The sequence below is a fragment of the Apaloderma vittatum genome, unplaced genomic scaffold (assembly GCF_000703405.1).
Source record: "Apaloderma vittatum isolate BGI_N311 unplaced genomic scaffold, ASM70340v1 scaffold44458, whole genome shotgun sequence".
Taxonomy (NCBI): Eukaryota; Metazoa; Chordata; class Aves; order Trogoniformes; family Trogonidae; genus Apaloderma; species Apaloderma vittatum.
This window is the reverse complement of record NW_009730960.1, coordinates 3,085-22,954: the sequence shown is the minus strand read 5'-3', so window position 1 is coordinate 22,954 and position 19,870 is coordinate 3,085. Positions and strand designations below refer to the sequence as shown.

The following is a 19,870-nucleotide window of genomic DNA, read 5'->3' as shown; positions in this document are numbered from 1 at the left end:
TCCTTTTCATGCTGATCTACCAACACAGACAGGCAGATGTGGCAAGGAAAATAATGAATTGCAATTTAATGTTTCTCAGGTTCAGATTTCAAACTTGCCCAGCATGGTCCCTATTTTATTTTCTGACATTCTCCCCTCACCTGGAGTTCTAACAACTAAAATGTGATTTTCCGCAAGATTTATTTTCAATGAACCGAGAAATAAAATCCTGAAGCTCTGTAAAACAAAGTTTTTGCATCAAATTTTCAGACATAAAGTTAAACCCATTTCTGTACTCTCCAAATTTCTAGCATTTGTCCTATTCTATTGTCTCAAATAAAGGTGCTACCAAGTAGCATCACTGTAGGAGCTTAGAACTGGATAGATTCCAGAATTTTAAATGTAAAGCATCTAGTTTCCTCAGTTACCTAGAAAATGTATTTTGGTGCCCACTGGGTATCAGTAGTCATGCCAATTGTCATGTTACTTTTTTCAGATATTTGTTGCTCATAATCTTCTTCTGTGTCTTTTATTTGATCTCTGATCAGCCAGTAAACTTTCATTACTTTCTTCATCTGAATTTTAGAATGACCAGAAAGTATAGTTTCTAGTTCACACCTTTAATCAATACAACGATATTAATAGTTCATAAAACAAACTATGCAGTGGCCTGCATCAATGAATCCAAACAGAGAACCAATGGTAAAGGGTGCATTTTAAATAATTTTTATTTCAGTCATGGAAATTGCAATGATTTAGTACTAGCACAGCAAACACTTCCTTGTCAGTGTCATCATAATAGGTGATTATATGTCTAAAACAGTCACAGAAAATAAATGGAAAAAAAATTATGAACTGAAGTTCAAATATCCATCATAGCCACGTATTATTTGGCTACGGCTACATTACTAGTAGAGGCAATTTCTATAAATTTCAAAAGAAAGGCAATGAGTTTTCCTAAGTGGGTAAATTAAGCAAGTTAAAGATATTTCTATAAATTTTCTTTTAAACATCTTTATGAATGTAGCTTTTGTTACAAGTTTTCTATTCACCTAGCATTAGAACAGAAAAAAGTGTTCAAAATTTAGGTCATTAGAGTATCTTCTTCAAAAATACCCTAAAATCTGAGTATATACTGAGGGAATAGTACTGGTAAAACTGACTGGCAGCTACTAATCCAATTCTTGATTTGCTTAACTGCCTTCAACACGCCAACACCTATACCCAATCCCTCCTTCTAACTTCAAACAGCAGTTATATGCTGCTGCTGCTTCCTAATATCTACAGAAAAATATTTCTTAACAATACACAAGAGGAAAAGCTTTCTTCATACTATGCATCTTTTATAGTCTTTCATTGTATTCAATATGGCTGAAATCATATTGATAAAAGAAGCAGTTAATATCCAATAATTAAGCCAGTAAAAATCTCAACTACTACCTATGACCTCTGAAGACACTTTAAACTGTACCATCCAAACCTTCAATTAGAATATACAGAACAAAATCTGATATGGTTGAACATAACAGTTTATAATCAGAGGGAAAAATAAAAAGACTTTTGTGCATGAAGGAACAAGTTTCGAGCCTGCACTTTTTTCTTTAATGACAATAAAAATCTGAACTGTGCTGGAAGGTCTGAGACAGCACTTTGATAAAGCAGAAAACAGGCTGTGCACTTTAATAAGAAGAGGCACTCTAGAAATGCAAAAAAGAAGAAAAAACAAATCACAGTTTATAAGCTTTAAGAGGAAAACATTTAATGAGAGAAGCTTCTAAAGTTCCAGGCAGAGGGCAAAAATAGATATCTGTACAGACAAAAAAGGACAGGCACTTATACCACATGAGACTTTACAATAACCTGTAGCACCTGAAACAGATTTTATGCAGTTTTTTTTTAATGCAGTTCTCCTAACTTCCACATATAGAGAAAATTAGACCTGTCCTTTCTGGTATTTCTCAAGCTCTGGTTTTCTGTGGAAAAATGCTAATGAGAACAAGAAAATGCCAAGCCCAACCCCTAGAAAATCCCAAATCTAGTCTTCGATTCCACGTCTGGAGAAACAATTAAAAAACTCAAAGACATCAATCCTAAAACCTTAAAGGACTCAATTTTTTGCTCATTTACCTTCGGCTATATAAAAAATAGGAAGAAATTCCATATTGCACCACAAATCTCAGATCAAAGTACTGTCAGATCAATTTTCCATAAAAACACTCTTAAGTTTGCTACTTACAGAAACTCAATAATCTTTGCATTTAAAAATCTCATAATTTAACTGTTTAAGTTAGGAAATTGTTCCAACAACATTCAAGGCTGAAGCAAATTCAAATCTCTGCATGTGATTCTAGTTAGCAGCAGGACATTGATATTTTTCTATAGATAGCTTATTTTATTTTCTTTTGTTTAAGAAAATCAGAGACAGGTTTATGAACCAACTCAGATTACAGTTTATTATGACAGTGGTATCCTCTGTTGAGCTATCTAGGAGAATAAGACCTCAAAATCTTTACATCTGAAATCCTGGGACCTTGCTTTCCAATCTGAACAGATCACTACTTTTACTTGAAAGCAGGAGCAAATAAACCTCAAAAAACAGGCTAACCACATGAAGAGACAAGATGAAACTGTCTTAATATGGATTAAAGTGGTCTTGAGAAAACAAGTATAATAAAAGAGCGCCTTTAGCACTGCCTATAAATGAACCAATGAAAGATCATTCTAAAGAGAAGTAGAGCAAACAAGAAAATGTGAAAAAACAGTGTAAGAGTAAATGGAAGTAAAATAACCTCATCGATATTTAATATTTATGCAAATGTCAGATCCCTCACTTCTTGGCTAAACATTCAGCTGGGATCTCAATCAGTGTTTGGAGTGTGCATTTGGAAAAAAAAAGCAAGCAGAGCACAAAAATTAGAAAACTGTGTTTCTAAAAAGAAGAAGAGTCAAAAAATGTGACTATCGAGACCAGGACTTAGGGTTCTGTTCTGGAATTATTAATGACTTATTTATGGCTAAACTCTGTGCCTGAACTTCCAGCCCTGCATGACATCTGCTGTAAAAGAACTGAATATGATCTAAGCCCTCATGATTCATAGCTACAGACTAGAAGAAAAGGCATTGGCCAGGTGTCAGAAATTAATATTCCGACTATTAAAATCACAAGAATTCCATAGAATTGCTTAAAAGTCTAGAAAAACCACCCACACATTCACAGCCTAATACACTAAATACAAGTTCCAAGAGCAGCTTCTCTAAATATACAAAGGAAAAGATATTTGGTAAATTAAAATTTATTGCGATATATGCATTTCTCTCTTTTGACCATGTATAGCAGCAATTTGGGATATATTGTGTGCAATTTGCAAATGATCATCCATTATGACATTCAGTGCCTTAGGACTCAATGTCCTTTGGGAAACCTCTCTAATTTCTCTGACAGGGTCTACATTTTCTTATCCAGACCTCCCCCACTTCACTGATAAGGTCTATATTTTCTTATCCAGAAAGATACAGAGGATAGCCTGAGCCCTGATTATCCTATTCTAGCAGTTCCCAAGAAATATTAAGTATGATAAAAGAGCATTTCTAATGGACGTTATACAAAGTTCTCCCTGAACTTTTCTCAGTAAGTTACAGAGGAATCATCCTAATTGCTTCTCCCGCTACAACCCATCATTCATTTAGTCATATACTGAAGTCACAGTCACCCTTTGCCCTATGCTTCAAATCAGCATGACTTAATGTTAAGGTGGTGGGTAAGGATTGATTTTTCAGACGATGTGCCCTCCTACAAATACTACATTGTTAATAGTGAAATGGAAACAAATGCAGCACATGCAACCACTGAAAGGCAACAATTTCTGCTTTGAAATCTTTCTATTTTCTTCTTCAAAACTTCAAACCGAAATTCATCGTTCACCATCTTCCCATTACAGGAATGGACTCAACCATTCATCTCCAAAACGTAAATTCTACTTCAGATTATCTGGTGAACTTAGAAAACAAGATACATCAGAGACATATGTCTGACTTAGACCTCTACAATCTTACCTTCTTCTGAAGGACATTAACTTTGCGTTCCTTCACCTCTAACATGTCCTTGAGGTCATGGATCTCTCCTGCTTGAGTCCCCTTCTCCTCTGCCATCTCCTGAATCTGCTTTGTCTTCTTATTTAGCATAGTTTCCTTCTCTTCCAGGCGTAATCGTAATGCATCCACCTAGATACAGACATCCAGAGACAGAGTTTGTTTAGCACTGAAGGAGAGAAATTTTAGAAAAATTAAACTATGCTTCCACAAAAGAGTAAGTGCTGTCAAATTAAGAATAGATTCTGAAAACATCCCTTACTTTAAGACTTTTCAACAAACTTCTGATAGAACAATTACCACAAGTGCTAGGAGACTAAATAGTAAAAAATAAATAAAATCAAATGTTTTATTCCCAAATTATATGAGACTAATGCTCCTACATGGAAAATCACAAATCATACTTCTGACATAACTCTATCTTGTAAGTCTGGAATCTTTTTTCCTCAAAGTAGAAGCCAACACAACATGTTCCTGAGTTCTCTCATATGTAGGAAAACTGATCCTGTTATTTGTAAGATTACTAATGTTCAAATACTGACTCTTAGTAACAGTCACTCTATATTATAGAGTTCAATCAGAGTATTAGCTGAGCCTGGAGTAATGGAAGTAGAGGACTTTGAGGCCACTGTAGATCAAAACATGGAAAGAGGGTTACCTTAGGATGGCTAAGAATATTCTGGCTTAAATAGTCAACATAATAGTTTAAATGTAACATGCATTTTTTGATGCAGCTTTATATTAAAGATGAATTGGAACAAATGACACAGTACAGGATATTGCAGGTACAATTTGGATACATAAACATATTTAGAGTGCCCATGGTATCAAGAAATTTAGAAACACACTGAGGATTCTATGGTATCCTCAAACTTCAAAACTGCATGTTGAGAAGCTTTTCCTTTTCCTTCTGCATTTTTCTTACTCAAATGAAGCACAGAGCTCACAAGGAAGGAATCAGAGCTATCTGAATATAAATTTGATGAGAAGAATAAGGTCACCACAGAGCACAGACTAATCTCAAAGACCATTGTGGAATACGAAATCAAACAGCACCAGCCTGCTCAAGGTACCAAAAGAAACCCAGTGACCCCTATCCACATGGCATTCAGGCAGAGCTCAAATCTGCCAGCTCGGCTGCTAATCTTATTTGACAGTATCAGATTTGGTCCCTGTTAGCTGAATCCATTACAGGGCATCAGTCACCCAAAGTAAACAGGGTGATCAATGAATTTCTTGGTCCTTCTGCACAGCATAGGCTAGCAGAGACATGAAGTGAAAAGATGACTTGGACAATTTAAAGAATTTAGGTAGTCACCATGCTTCCGATATTTTGTGCAATATTTGGTTTTAATGTGTTATTCTAATTCTACTTTACTTCGATTTGCTAATGGAAAAGTTGCCTCTCAGGCTCTACATTTACAGTATGCTACGCCCAGCAAGCCCTTTGCTGTTTTGTCTGATTCCTTTTACACAGAGCAATAAGCACCTGCCAGCGGGGAAAAGAACTGCCCTGCTCTCCCCATCAGCACCGCAATCCTGCTGCCACCTCTACGTCTGGAGCCTTCTCACTTACACATACGTTATTAAAATCACATTCCTGACCTCTCACCCAGCAAGTGGGGCATGGAGTATATTCTGCAGTGATATTAGAGTACCAGGTACTACCCAAGTATGATTTATAGGATTGCTAGCGTTTGCAATGAAAAGTTTAGCAGGTGGATCAGGCTTTGTCTTCTTTTTAAAAACACATAATTGTATAGATTGATTAGGTATGTTCTTCCCTGAATATCTCTAATATTAAAATTGAGTCACTTATATTGACTCTTGAAGGGAAACTGAAAATCTCCCTCACAAGAAATCTCCACATACTCAACAGTTGTTTTCCAAAGTATTTGAGACAGTCCAGATGCCTATGGCACAGCATTAAGTGAAAAGAGAACATCTGCAAACCAAAATTTATCCACAGAATGCTTTCAATTTTCTGATTGATTATTCTCTTTGAACTCTATATTAGCTTACGGTTTGGGGTAAATTACATTCCTGGTTTTATTTGTGTGAGGTCCTTGCCTAGGAAACCACAGAAAACACTTTCAAGAGTATTTTCAAAGGCTGGCAGGACACACAATCATCACCTTAGCACTATTCCTGGCAGAACACTGCACTTGTTTATTCATGTCAGCTCAGCTTATGTATGGCATCCTCCCACAGTGACAAGAATTGAGGTCTGTGGGAGTCAGGTGATGCCAACTTCAACAAAGTCAGCTTAAGACTTTCTCTGCTCATGGAAACGACTGGGCAAACAGCTACTGCGGTGCTGACGCCCTTCTGCCTGACTTCTGTGTCTTGGACAGTGTTGTCTTAACCCTGGGTTAACCTAACTGCTTTCACAGTAATAGACTGCCATCTCTTTAATTATGCACGGCAAGCAAAATCTCACAGTGCAGCTCACGCAGCTGCGAGTCCTTCATATAGCAATGGGCTTGCTAACTTGGCCTGCATGTACCATCCAACCTCCCATGAATCTTTAGCAAAATGAGCATATTTGTTGCCATCTTCAATGCAACGGTCTTACTAGGAACAGGTACAACATGTACCTCTCTTCAGCCGGGTACCATACCTAAGACTTCAGTTTCTTCACTGTAAAAACAATATATGAAAAACTGATTTGGAGAATCTGTCATCACAAAATTTCTATGACACTGTTTCTACTATGTACAACCATACATTAAGTATACAGAATTCAATATTTATAAGAAAAACCAGTTCATTAGTAGCTCCAATGACTTCCAGAACAAACACAATAAATTACATAATATTTAATTTAAATTTATTCTTAAGCCTTCTTAAAAATCTTGGATTCTGTAATTACAGCCTTAGCTTTCAGCACATTCCCAACTTATAGCTTAAAGAAATCAGTAAAACTTTCAAAAGTCCACAGCGAGTTTCAGAACTGATTCAGGAGCCTGGGTCAATAGGACTTAGGTTGCACACATGCTGTTTCTCATTTTTACCATCACCACTGTAGAGTAGCTATCAGGGTAATATGACTGGTGATTCCCACTCGGGTTTAGGAATCTGCCTAAAAGAACCCAGTGCTCTACTCTTTTCCTGAGACTGAGCAATTCCTCCCATCTACCTGCCACCTGTTCACACCATGGCTTTACTATTGATGTAGATCAGTGAACCAAGCCTTACTTCATTTAGTTATATCAAAAGGTACAATCTTCCCTACATTATATCCAAGCTCAGATTTCTCTGTCATAGCAAAACTCAAAATTTTTGTTCTCTGCTGATATGACTACATTAGGAACAGGCAGAAAATAAATCCTGAAATATGTATTTAGAACTTGGTATGGTTTCTAGCAAGAGCCAGCAACTTTTTAAGTAGATGTTGAAGTAATTCAACATAATTTGTATGAAGTGCATGTTGTTTTTATCCTCCTGTAGATACTGCTATGTGAAATCTCCAAGTACCTGAAAAAAGTACATTTTTAAAAGATCCATTTTGTGACTTTCTAGTACTATCTTGCAAACATATCCTAGAAACACATGAAGGAATTAAGCTGTTTTCCTGATAGCATAGTCTGCAATTTGGACTTAAAAGCAATGTTTCCTGACTGATTTTGAATACTGCGGTAGTTCACAAGACCTAATTCTCATTTTTTAACGTTGATCTTTCTTATTAATTGTTCAAAGTTGACTCTTCACCTTCTTATACAAATTGCAGGGATATCCCAGTTATCTGGACAACTTAGATTACATGATTACATTGTGAAGCCGAGGCGCAGGCACACCTGGCTTTGCGCAGGACCTGCTTGGCCCTTTCTAGGGTTATAAACTCAGTGCAGGACAGACGTACGGCTTAGCAGGGGCCTGCTCAGGTCAGCAATCAATTCAGCTGTTCTTCCACAGTCTCCAGCACAAAGTATTAAATACCTACACATGGTGAATTCAGCTCTGTGAGCTGAGCTTAATGTTTGCATGTGTCTGCACAGGTCTTCATGTAGCTGATGCTATCAAGTCTTGTTAGAGACACCCAGTTCCCATTTGCACATTTCTCACTGAAGGTGATCCACTCCCTAGCTGTCTCTGATATGGGAGAGTCTACTGTAGCTTTAAAATGGTGATATAAGCTGCAATAAAGAGAGACCTTTAGAGAATTTTATGTCCTACTAAGACATTCAAAGCCAACAAAATATTTCCAGAGGACTGGATTAATTTTTCTACTGAATATTAATCTGAATTTAGCATATGGAACAGACCAATTACAGATCCATGCCAGCCTGGGCAGCATACAAAAATAAAGAGGAATGTTCACACTGATTAATTTAACGTCCCACCAAAGCCACATACCTTCTGACACTGACCTAAGCTAAAGGGCTCACTGGGCAAAACACAAACTTTATATGCATGAAGTCTTAATTCTAAAATAAATATTGATTTTTTTTTGTTTTGTTTACAAAGAGATTGTACATTTTTAGAGCTATTTTTAAAGGTTGCTTCACAAATTGAAAAGTTAACCACAATACCTTCTCCGCCCAATAGACCTCAAGATAAACACCCCACAAACAGCTCACTGTTCCTTGTAGCTCTACTGTGGCAGGCGGCAAATCCCTTTTTGAGATATTATACCAATATCTTCTCCCCAACTACCTGCAGTTATCTTTAAATAACAGAAGACTAAAAGGCAGAAGCTTATGAAGGTATTCTCTTTTATGTCAAAAGGCTTGCTTCAATAGGGCTTTAAAATACCAATCTCCTATGAAGATGTCTGCCAATGGACGACAGAAAATGCACCTCTCTTCCTCCTCACAGCTCTCTCTAGATGTCTTGAGAGAAGCTAGTTACGTTTTAACATTGACCAGTGCTGTCAACAAGTGAGTCCAGGCAGGATCTCACATTCCTACCCTATTCCCAGTGAAAATTCTTGCATAGGAAGATACTTTTTCCTTGAAAATAACCCAAATGCATCACAGGATGCAACAACAAATGCCTCAATGCCATGTTTTACCAACACATTTTAATCTTATACTTGAAAGGGTCACCTGTGAAGACAGAAGAAAGCTAACTATGTATGACGATTTAATTGTTGAGATTTCTGTCAAGAATATCAGCAAGGATGAAAAAGATGTGATTATTTTTCTAAAAGTAATCTTCCTAAAAGCAGTGTCTTCTTGGACTAACATAAAAATTCTCAGGAACATAAACGGATCATTCTATATATCTCTGCTGACGCACTGGAACATAAAATCTAACATTAAACCAGTTAGCTCCACAACAACTCCTTACTGAAAGACAGACAGAAAATCATCTTTCACTGTTACTGTAGTTGTTACATTTCACTTAGAATATCTGGAGGCAAACTCTGTGAATAACCTAAAAGCAGTAAGTAGAAAATCTCTGTCCTGTTCCCTGACTTTCAGCTACTTTTTACTAGGAAAAAAGAGTTCAGGTGTTTCAGAGTAAGAATCCAAATTGGTTTTGTTTTGTGGTGTTATATAAGAATCACATTTGGAAGAATCCAGTGAAAAACAAACGTTCTCAATGATTATGTAGCAACATTACAAGCTAGAGAGTATAATTTTCTATATTAAAAAAAATACTTTGGCTTTCAGCTAAAATAAAATCAAAATGTTCTGAATAACTATCGAAAGTATATATCAATGGTATACAACCAAGTCTTTTTGGTTTTAAATATTTTGTTTAAATCCCATACATTTTATTCGAATAAATATGTTTACCTACCATAACAGCTGAAATTATGACTAACTACTGAAGTATTTTAACTTGTTAATAAATTATATGCTTTCAAGAACTTTATCTCTCATGGGCAGACACATACTGCTTTTTATTATTTAGAAGTAAGAAAAGTATTTCTCACAACACTGCACAGTGACTTAATATATATTTTTTTCAATCACTGTAATAGAGCAAAACATGCAGTTTATAATTTGAAATGTTTATTTACCTTATACCTACTTCCAGTGTAAATATTAGTTAAAATAAACATGTACCAATCTAGGATACATTCCTGGCTAGCAAAAAAGAATGAACAAATTTAACAAGAAGTTTATGATTGTAAACCAGCACACCTTTACAGTTACACTGACTAATGCAATTTCAACTTCTTCATAAATCTGAGAATAAAGAGAAGAGCTATTTTAGAGCACCAAAAGATATCTACCACATAACTTGGTTTCGTGGACAAGATCACGTGAACCACTAGATTCACTGAACGTGAAAGCTTTCAAATGAAAGCTACATGAGGATAAAAAGTTCAAATAAATTCTCTTACACTCTTGTAATATGGAATCTTTCTACAATTGTAACCCACAATTTTTCTGCACACCTACTTCACAGCGCCTTTGGCTTTTTTACTGCTTTAGCTGCAACAACACAAATATTTTTTGATGCATGACCGCCATCTTTTGGACTTCTACTAACACTACAATTTTCCAAGCCAGGGGATTGAAAATGCTGTCTTCACACAACATCTCATGCTTGTTCTTCAAGAACGCCAAGAAGCAATAAATTTATGCTATACTTTCTACCTATTTGATGTTCAGTTATACACTTTTGTCTTACATAACATGAGAATTTATTAAGAATTTGCAATCAGAACACAGTTTAGAAAAGATTTTCCCTTTATCTTGAAATATTCATCATAAAACATGAAAGCCAATATTTCAGGTGTAAGCATAGGCTTACACACAAGCCTTCTCATACATGCTGGCAGTAGTAGTGAAGCCTCAGCGAGCTGTATACAACTGGAATGCTCTTCCTTTCTCTGCTTTCTTTTAGCTACAAGGTCATTGAAAATAAATCCCTCCTCAGCTCAGGCATTGCAACTTCCAATTTAGCTGTGCCTGGGAAAAATAATATTAATGACTGCATGTCAGTGGAGTACATCATACAAGTGTGTATTCATCCACAGGAATATGTGTGCACTTACACCTATTTTTCTTCAACGATCAATCCCCTGGCCTAGAGAATCAAATGTAATCAAAGCTGCAGCATGCTCACAACAAGCAGCACTGCATGGCTGTGGGATTGTATAACCTAAGCAAGAAGAATGAAGTAATGGTTTTAATCTCTCTGTGAAAAGTCAATAAGTACAGAATTGCCCATTTCACCTCTGTCTGCAGGATGGCAGCTCTTTGCTCTTTAGCTGTAAGAGACTCTTTAAGAACTTCAATATGCTGCTTGCTGTCAGAGAACTGATTTGTGAGGGTCTCCAGCTTTGTCTGCAAGGCCAGCAACTCAGTGTCTTTGCGTGATAGCTCCTGTTTCACCTGACCGATCTGGAAAAGAGAGAAAGACGGGCAAAGGAAGAAACAATTTATACCTTCCTTGCAAAAGTAACTATAAATTCACATAACTATCACCAAACCGTACAATGCTCTAAATGTCTCCCGTGGAATTGTGAACCCTTCACTTCTGATGCCTGGAAGGCCAGCAAAAATTTGTGTCACACGCAAAAGATACAGGGAAAAAGAGAGAGGAGCAATAGCATCAATTTTTTGAAGGCAGGCTCTTTTTAACAGTCTGGTTTTAGTCATCTTTCAAAGGACTGACCAAAACCAGTTACTTAGCAGGGATAAGTTTTTAACAAAGATGAAGGCAGAATGGTAATGAGAAAGTACCCTTACTCTGTAATATCAGATAAGATGTGGCACCTACAGGTCTCTCAGAAGGGTGATGTTTGCTTTCAAATGTCAAACCAGAGAGTTTCCAACCATCTCTCCATCTATCGATACAGCCTTATGCTTGCAGAGTTTGTAAAGGCACCTTTACTTTTCCCACTATTTACAAAACCAGCATTTCAATCTTCTAAGAAACCCCTTTTAATTTATGGAAGCTTCTCAAAGCAGATGCAAATACACATCAAAACAACATGAAAACTGTTTGTGAAATTGCACTTCATTGGGAGCAATTTCCTAGATTTAATTTTGTGAAGTAAATCAATACAGAAATGCCAATTTATTTTAACAAATGTATGTTGGGTAGCCATTTTAAAAGACAAGTACTAACAGAAACATTAAAAGTAAAGCATTGAAATGAGATAAAATCTCATTTGGAGTGCAGTCATGATCCAGGACAATTTTTATGTAAATCTCTATGAAATACTATTTTTTATTAAAGAGGATGAGGAAGTCTAAATCTAGACTTCCGACCATCTTTCTGGTTTCCCTCTGACACACCTCACAGAATAAAAGAGCAATATTTTATATTTACATATTATATAGCAGAGGTGGACATCTGTCTAAAAACTAGAGAGTTTTCCCTTTTTTATTTTGAACAATTTTGTTTGCAACATTAAAAAAAAAATCCCTCAACACTCAAAGCACCTTGCCCAGTGTTTCAAAACAGAAATTAAAGGACACTGCAAGCTAAAATAAAATGTCCAGGTCATCCTCCATTTTTGGGAATGTGTCAACTAAAAAATGAAATGTCAGCTGTACATTCTATTTACTTCTATTTTTAATTAGGATAAATGCACATCCTATTAGAAATAACTAAGAGGAAAGCTTGGGTAAATGTGGTTTTACCTTGATAACACTGTTTCAATAACGGGCAATTGAAGAAAGCAAGCTCTTTACCAAAGACTTATTAAAATATAATCAAAAGATGTTATAAGGAACTCCTGTGTTGCCATGTGAGACAGCATACATGAGGACATAAGGAAGAAGGGGAGCAGAAGCAGGAGAATGAGTGTCTCAAAAAACCTCATATGAACTAATTTTTTTAAATGGAATAATGGGAAGTGTTATAAGAATAATTCAATTTGTAGAACTATTCAATAGTTTATTTTCATTTAATTCAAACATAGTAGATTGGGGTTTTTTCACATTTTTACTAAAAGCAAATATGTCCACTGAACAATTTCACCATCTCTTTAAATTACAAAAGTACTGATGTTAGCAGCACTATTTCTGCTGTCTGCTACTGGTCATTACAACCAGTTGCACAACACTGCTAGGCAAAGCAGAATAATGGGAGGAGATCATAGAATCATAGAATGGCCTAGGCTGGAAGGGACCTTAGAGATCATCTAGTCCAACCTCCCTGTTATGGGCAGGGAACTATTTACTGCTAGTTATGTTCTCTGCAGTAGCTAAAGAAAAAAAGTTTCTTATATATTTCAGAAGGCACAAACTTTTTCAATCAGTTATTAGCCTGGATTAGAGTAAAGCTTTCTCAAACCAGTTTGGTCTTTCTTTGGAAAGATAAATTATTCTGGGGGTCATATCAGAAGAGATGTTTAACCTAAATAACTGTGTTTTGGTGAAATGCTCTCATCTAAACACAACCACATTTCATTACATTAAAATCACCAAGTAGCACCTAAGATCATTCTTTCTAGAAATCCCAGTTCAGAGCTGTAAGCCCACACTGCGAATGCATAAAAGCTCTTTAGAAAGCGCACACCATTCCAAGTTGCAATACAAGTTAAGACAGCATTAAGTGCTAACATCTCTTCTTGGTGAGACACTACAATAACTCAGCAAATGCACTAATTTCACAGCAAAGGAATAACCTAAATTCATGCCATTAAATTAAACAATCAGTTTTAAAAAGCGTTCAGCATCCAGTGTTTAGGTTTTTTTGTGTAATGCTGTTAGGAGAATTCAGCACGTGAGTTAAAATTATTTTTGTTCTACTAGGGAAAGCAAATCTCTTTGAAAGTCTGGCCCCCAAACGGGTGCTGAATACTTTTGAAAATCTGCTTCAACAGAGAAGAATAAGTGACTGCTAAAAATACTGTTAAAAATCAGTAACAAAACAAATATAGATGTTCAGTTGAAGAGTGATGTTATGGACACCAAAACCATGTGAACAAAAAAGGAGCTACAAGGCTGAGCAGGCTGTTAGTTCTACTGTTATATCAAGCCATAAAGAAGGTAAGAGTAGAAAAGCTATCCCAAAAGCCAGAGAGCTAGCAAGCCCCAGTGAATGGCCACTGCACGCAAAAGATAAATCTTACTGCAGAGACCTCGGCTTGGAGACCAGCCACTCTTTTTTTCAGGTCCTCCCCTTGAGCCTCTTTGGCACTTAGCTCTTCCTTCAGTTGTTCTACCTGTCACGACATCGTTAGGCTTTTAAATATTTATCTTTGTCAACTTCTAGTCAGCGTGTTTCAATCCAAGTAACTAACTAGAAGTGACAAAGAATTGAACAGAAGGATCAACACTGGTCACTCGTTTTCTCTTCCATTCTTCGTTAGGTCTTCTCAAAAGTTTAATATCTCTGTAATTGCATATAGGCTGCCAGACAAGAACTCGATTATGAAACAGAAATGTAAAGTTATGGTTATGTTTATATATCTCAAGCACGGGGCACTTCACCCAACCATTTTGAAACTGGAATTCATGAGGAAATGAGGACAGGAAAAGGGACATTTTTCAGCTTAAGAGAAACAAAGTTAATTGTCAAGACACAGCTGCAGGTGACTCTGTAAGGCTGGGGAAAAAAAAAAAGGCAAAAAAAAGCACTGTGCAATTACAAAACAGGGTAGGACAGCAAGATATCAAGACTGGAGCAGGCCATTAGAGGTGCTGGAACTGTCTCTCCATTCTTAATTTGAAGGGGATATTCTTCAATTCCTAGAAGCAACTCAGTGGGACAAAGAGCAAAAATAGAACAGAAGAGATGTAGTTATCTTGAAGTAAATCACTGAGCTGGTGTGAGGAAACACATACTTATTACATATTTCTGACTTTAGGGCAAACAACACTTCTCCAAGAAACTTTCTCCAGCATTCTTTCTTTTGACAAGTAATTTCAAGCAGGACAAATGCAATAAGATACAATCATAGGGGACCCAGCAGAGTATTATTCAACCTCTATTGCAGGGATTTGTACACTGCTTGCAGGTAATATGCAAAAGCCAACTAATACAAGCAGGACAAAATATACAGAAATTCACTCTACAAGGTGGCTTGAATCTTCATCAGAAAATGTTAGGACTTGCTAAAAGACTGAGAAACATTTCTTTGGGAGAAACAAAGAATTAATTGACTTTTGGCTACAGACAGTTCAGTGGTCAGTGTCTATGCTGGAGAATCAACATGTCTCACTGCTGTATTTGTCTTGTATTACAACAGCAGAAATTAATGTTGGCACCACTACTGCTGTAGAATCTATTCTCATTCCAACTTCACTACTGGAAAGAGACTGCAACAGAAAGCCATTACAGTGACAGCTCACGCTCTTTTTGGCCTTTACATAATGAAAAGACCTACTAGTTACAGTACAACAGTTGCAAAAAGAAACACTTTTTTTTTTTTCAATAGAATAGGTTTGAAACAACTCTAGACCAAATAAAACCTAAAACTATAATAGACTAGCAGTGGTCTAAAGAAAAACACAAAATCCTTCTGAAATAAAAGGAAGTTAGGTGTGACAGCAAAAGCAGAATTTGGGCCACTGACCTTACTAAATCATCATTATAATATTTTCAAATTTGAATTTTTAATTCTTCTAAGTATTTTTTAGTTATTTTAGCGGTTTCGAGGCAGAATACAAATAAAGTATGTTTCCCAGTACTTGAAAGGGAACCCAGACCATGACTCCTTACTTAAGTATGAAAATTTCTCTCATCTGCTCACTAAGCTCTGTTTATCTAATGATTGTCATTTGTTTCCTCTATACCTTATTTTTCATGAATTTGGAATGACTACGGTACACCTCCATTTGCTTCATTTCCTCTTCACGTTCCTCTGTGCTCAGAGCTCCATTAGACTTCAGCATCTGAATTTCCTCTTCCAAATCCCGGAGGCCACGCTCCATGGAAGAAATTTTTGAATCCTGAAAACATTAGAAGAGACAGATAAAAATACACACTTAGGCAATTTGGTAATGTGCCAATCAATTAAAAAAAAAAATAAATATAATTTGTTGGACATGTACCTGCCCTTGAAATTTACTCTTGAAGTTCCTACAGAACTCAGTCTACATTTTTTTACACAGCATCTGGCTGAGTGCTCAAGTACTAATTTTTCAATTTTTTATTTGTTGGTTGAGTTTTTTTTCAAGGAAAGTAAGAGCTTACATGGAAAGAAAACACGGCTAGGAGCAGGGACACTATATATGATGAAAAGAGGGACATGAAAAAAGGTGGCCTTGTAATGCCGAGCCTGCATAAAACAGAGAACTGGAATTCTATTGGAATGAACAGCAAAACGTGACCACAAGAATGGCAAAAAAAAGGGTTTGTGTTATTATTAATTTAAGTGGCATCACACATGAAGAACATAAAAAACACCATAAGCAAGGAAAAGATCCAGCAGTCTAGTTTTGAGTGGACAATCAGTGGATAAAGCAGTAGAGGATCCTTCAAGTATTCTGGTTCATATACACAACACATAAAACATTTCCATGGTTAAAAAAATATACATCTGAAAAAACCAAAAAGATCAATCTACCATTGTCCTCATCATTTTAAAGGATGATGAGAAGTTTTCGATCTACTCGGTTTAGGGTTTCTTCAGAAGTCTTATGTGTTAGGAACATGAACAGGCTTGCACAGCACACAGAGCTTCATGCATGCTCATGAGCATGGATACGTATTTAGGAATTGTAATCTCTTAAAGCAGTCTATGGTTTTATTTCATTTCTCAAAAATATTTCATCTTTCCTGAAACGCAAATGAGATTTCAAATTACTCCGCATTCTTTCACAGACTGATCCTTCATACTTTTTTTGTGTCTGATATTCAAAGCACAGTTGAAATAAACATGGAAGATTTTCACACATAAGTTTTCATTCATGAGGTTAGATTTTTCTAAGGGACCATTATGAAGATGCAGTTGGATCTCCTGCTTAATTTTTGATACTTAAGTTAACAAAAAAATTATAGCGATGTAGTAAGGTAAAGTGATATGTTGCAATTTACAACAGTATTTTTTTAGCACTCACATAATATCCCAGAAATACCACTGTTTCTCTTCTGATAGTAAAGATAGCTTATTGTTACCAGATAGTCAATTAGTTTTCATTATTATGGACCACAAAGATGACTAATAAAAGAAAGATGGTAAATTAAAAGCTCCAGAGTAGAAAGATGGGAAATGACTACAGAAAACATTGAGATGGAATGGAAGAGACCTAAGGGAAAAAAAAAGAAAGAAAATAAAAGAAAAAGGCACAGATAAAGCAGGAGGGAGAAAGGGAAGAATCAAAAAATGAGAATAGTTTGCAAAGACAGTCTCAGTCATTTAATTGTATTCGTCCAAACCCTGTCTGATATACTTTACTGACCACACAATATAAAATATGATTGCATAAAGCTGTGTAAACCACACACTCCACTTGCAGCTCTTGAGCTCTCGTCACTGTTCCATTAGATACTGGTGGTGACAGTTTAAGAACTCAATCACAAATTTATCTAGAAAAGTTAGGTTTATGTTGACATACAGACATCTTTCCAGCCAAATGAACGGTTCTTTAATCGTGTTCTGAGTTTGCAAATTGCTAACTTTGTTGATACACAGAACGCAAAGCAGTATTTAAAATGTTGATACTATGGAATGAAAATAACTTGCATCATCATAAAAATCTAAATCCGTCATTCCCATCCTTGTAATACAATGGACTCTTGGTTAACTGAAAGAAACCTGTATATGCTGCTGCAGGTAGACAGAAGCCAGGCTTCTTTCGTGTCATGAAGCAGCTCTGTCTCTTCACTGATCAATAATAAAAAATAAAATTATAATAAAATGTTATAAGACTGACAGAACAATAAGATATTTGGTGGAGTCACCTTTCACAGGAAAACCCATTTTCCAGAGAACAAACTCTATTGCTGCCTATATGCAACCATTTACCTTCATTTCAATAACAGTTTGCAGAGCCTTTGTCTTAGCTGTGTCAGGAGCATTTTCATATCGACGATGGATCTCCTGCACCAGCAGAAAAGAAACGAAGAATTAGCCTAATGGCATTTTGTCCCACTTACCAAATACAAACAAAATTATTAGAAACTTCTCTTTTAAATACATAGCATAATTCAGTGCTGCTTTCTGATGTTAACAGTTCATACATTTTATTATTTCTCATATCAAAGAAAAGAGAGGTAAAAGTTCATTCAACAGAATCACAGTCTCAGCTAAACGGCACAAAAGAAACTGTATCTTTGACTACTCACTTACTCAAAATAAATTGCTGAAATGACAGCTGAGTCTACTAAAAGCTCATCTGCCTGCTAAACTAATCTGAACTATTACTAGTTTCTCATGGAAGACATTTACTTTGTTTATTTGACTAGATACTTACTAAAAACAATAATGCTGTGGTTTTAACAAGCTATAGTGTCCACCTGTGTCCAACTGTGTTGATAACTCTCTTTTCCCAACTTTTTTACCCCAGAGTAGTTATGTTTAATTATGTGTCATGAAAATCTTTCTCCATTGGGCCTTGAACATAGCTGATGATACCTGACTGGAGAGCACTTTGCTCTAGAAGCTCAGAGTACACAGACAGGAGGACACACAAGTCCATGTGCTGTTTCTGCTGATGTGAATTCACAGCACTAGCATGCTTCAGACTGCTCACTAAGGAATAAAATGTTACAAAGCTCAAACAACTTGTTCTACCATATAAAGTAGTTAAAGGTTTCAAACCAACAAGTGGGAGTACAAGAGAAATGATACAGTATCTATTCCACTTCTTCATTATTTATCTTAAAATAGCATTGTCCTTATACCACGCACTAATGTTAAATGTAGAAATGTGAATACTGTTAGAATCTTACTACTATATGACATAAAATAGTTTGGTGCTCATAGAGTATGAACTGTGGTACCAGCTAACCTACACAACAAATTGTATATGAGCACATACACACAGTTTAGCCACCTACTCCCCTCAAACACTTAAAAGATAAATCCACAAATCTATCCACAAACATATATTTTCAATAAACATGATGAATAGAGAACTTTTTGCATGGTAGCCGTGCATGCAACTTGCTCCATAAGATTAATTATTTGAATGAGAAAGGTAAAGTTGTACAGTGCTTTTCAAAATACTGAAAACTACTTATCTTGTCAGATTGTTAAGTGTCATTACATAACAGTGAAGTAAGCAAGACAGAAACGTGCAGTGATATGACAAGCGCCACAGAAGGATTTTGCTTGAGTTTGGCATAAGGTCATTTGCATAAGTTGACACCTATGAACGGTAATGATAAGAAAATCCAGTAGAAGGTTGTTTTTAAATACTATCCTTGTGTATGTCCCCAGAAGCTATTTTTACAAGTATGCTCACAGTGTAGGGTGGTATTTTTTGAAAAAAATACCTCCTTAAAAATAAACCAGAAAACCCCTCTAAACTATTTCTTTCTCTCTTAGTCCACAGATAACTTGAGAGCTTCTGGTCATATACCACTGACACCATCTATAATAGAGTGGAGCAATACCAATACTATTCTTCTACTTACCTGAACCTGCATTCACGTAACGTATTTACTCAAATCTGAACAGCCTAGTCAGACTTCCCTTTCGGGCTGAGATGTCCTCCATCTGTCTGTAATGTATGTCTGCTATTCTCAATTCATATCTGAAGCTCAGCAGAATCAGTAATTTTCCATCACTAGCCTTCCCCACTATTGGTCTCTAGGACCCTTCTACTCTTCCACCTGCCTACAAGGTTTAGGAGCATGCTGCTTCTTGTCCACAGTTAAAAAGATATGGTTTCTACCTATTCAACGAGTTTTAAATCAAGTGAGGCCACCACTTTATCTTGAATATGTTGATAAACCTAAGGAGAGGAATGTAAGTACACCAAGATGCTCTTTCCAG

At 36.2% G+C, this 19,870-nt stretch overlaps 1 protein-coding gene across 1 annotated transcript in view; it reads right to left on the bottom strand.

Moving 5' to 3' along the window:
* The window catches only part of LOC104278101 (ELKS/Rab6-interacting/CAST family member 1-like), a gene marked incomplete at its 3' end in the record, with an annotated part of 32,942 nt that extends 13,421 nt beyond the window's left edge, over positions 1–19,521 (bottom strand). Inside the window, exons 1-5 of the mRNA XM_009874974.1 lie at positions 19,510–19,521; positions 17,897–17,971; positions 15,723–15,878; positions 11,205–11,372; positions 4,033–4,200 (exon numbers count right to left, since the gene is read on the bottom strand). Of these exons, the coding sequence (XP_009873276.1) occupies positions 4,033–4,200; positions 11,205–11,372; positions 15,723–15,878; positions 17,897–17,971; positions 19,510–19,521 (579 nt within the window). The remainder of the gene's footprint in view (positions 1–4,032; positions 4,201–11,204; positions 11,373–15,722; positions 15,879–17,896; positions 17,972–19,509) is intronic.
* Between the last annotated feature and the right edge of the window lie 349 nt (positions 19,522–19,870).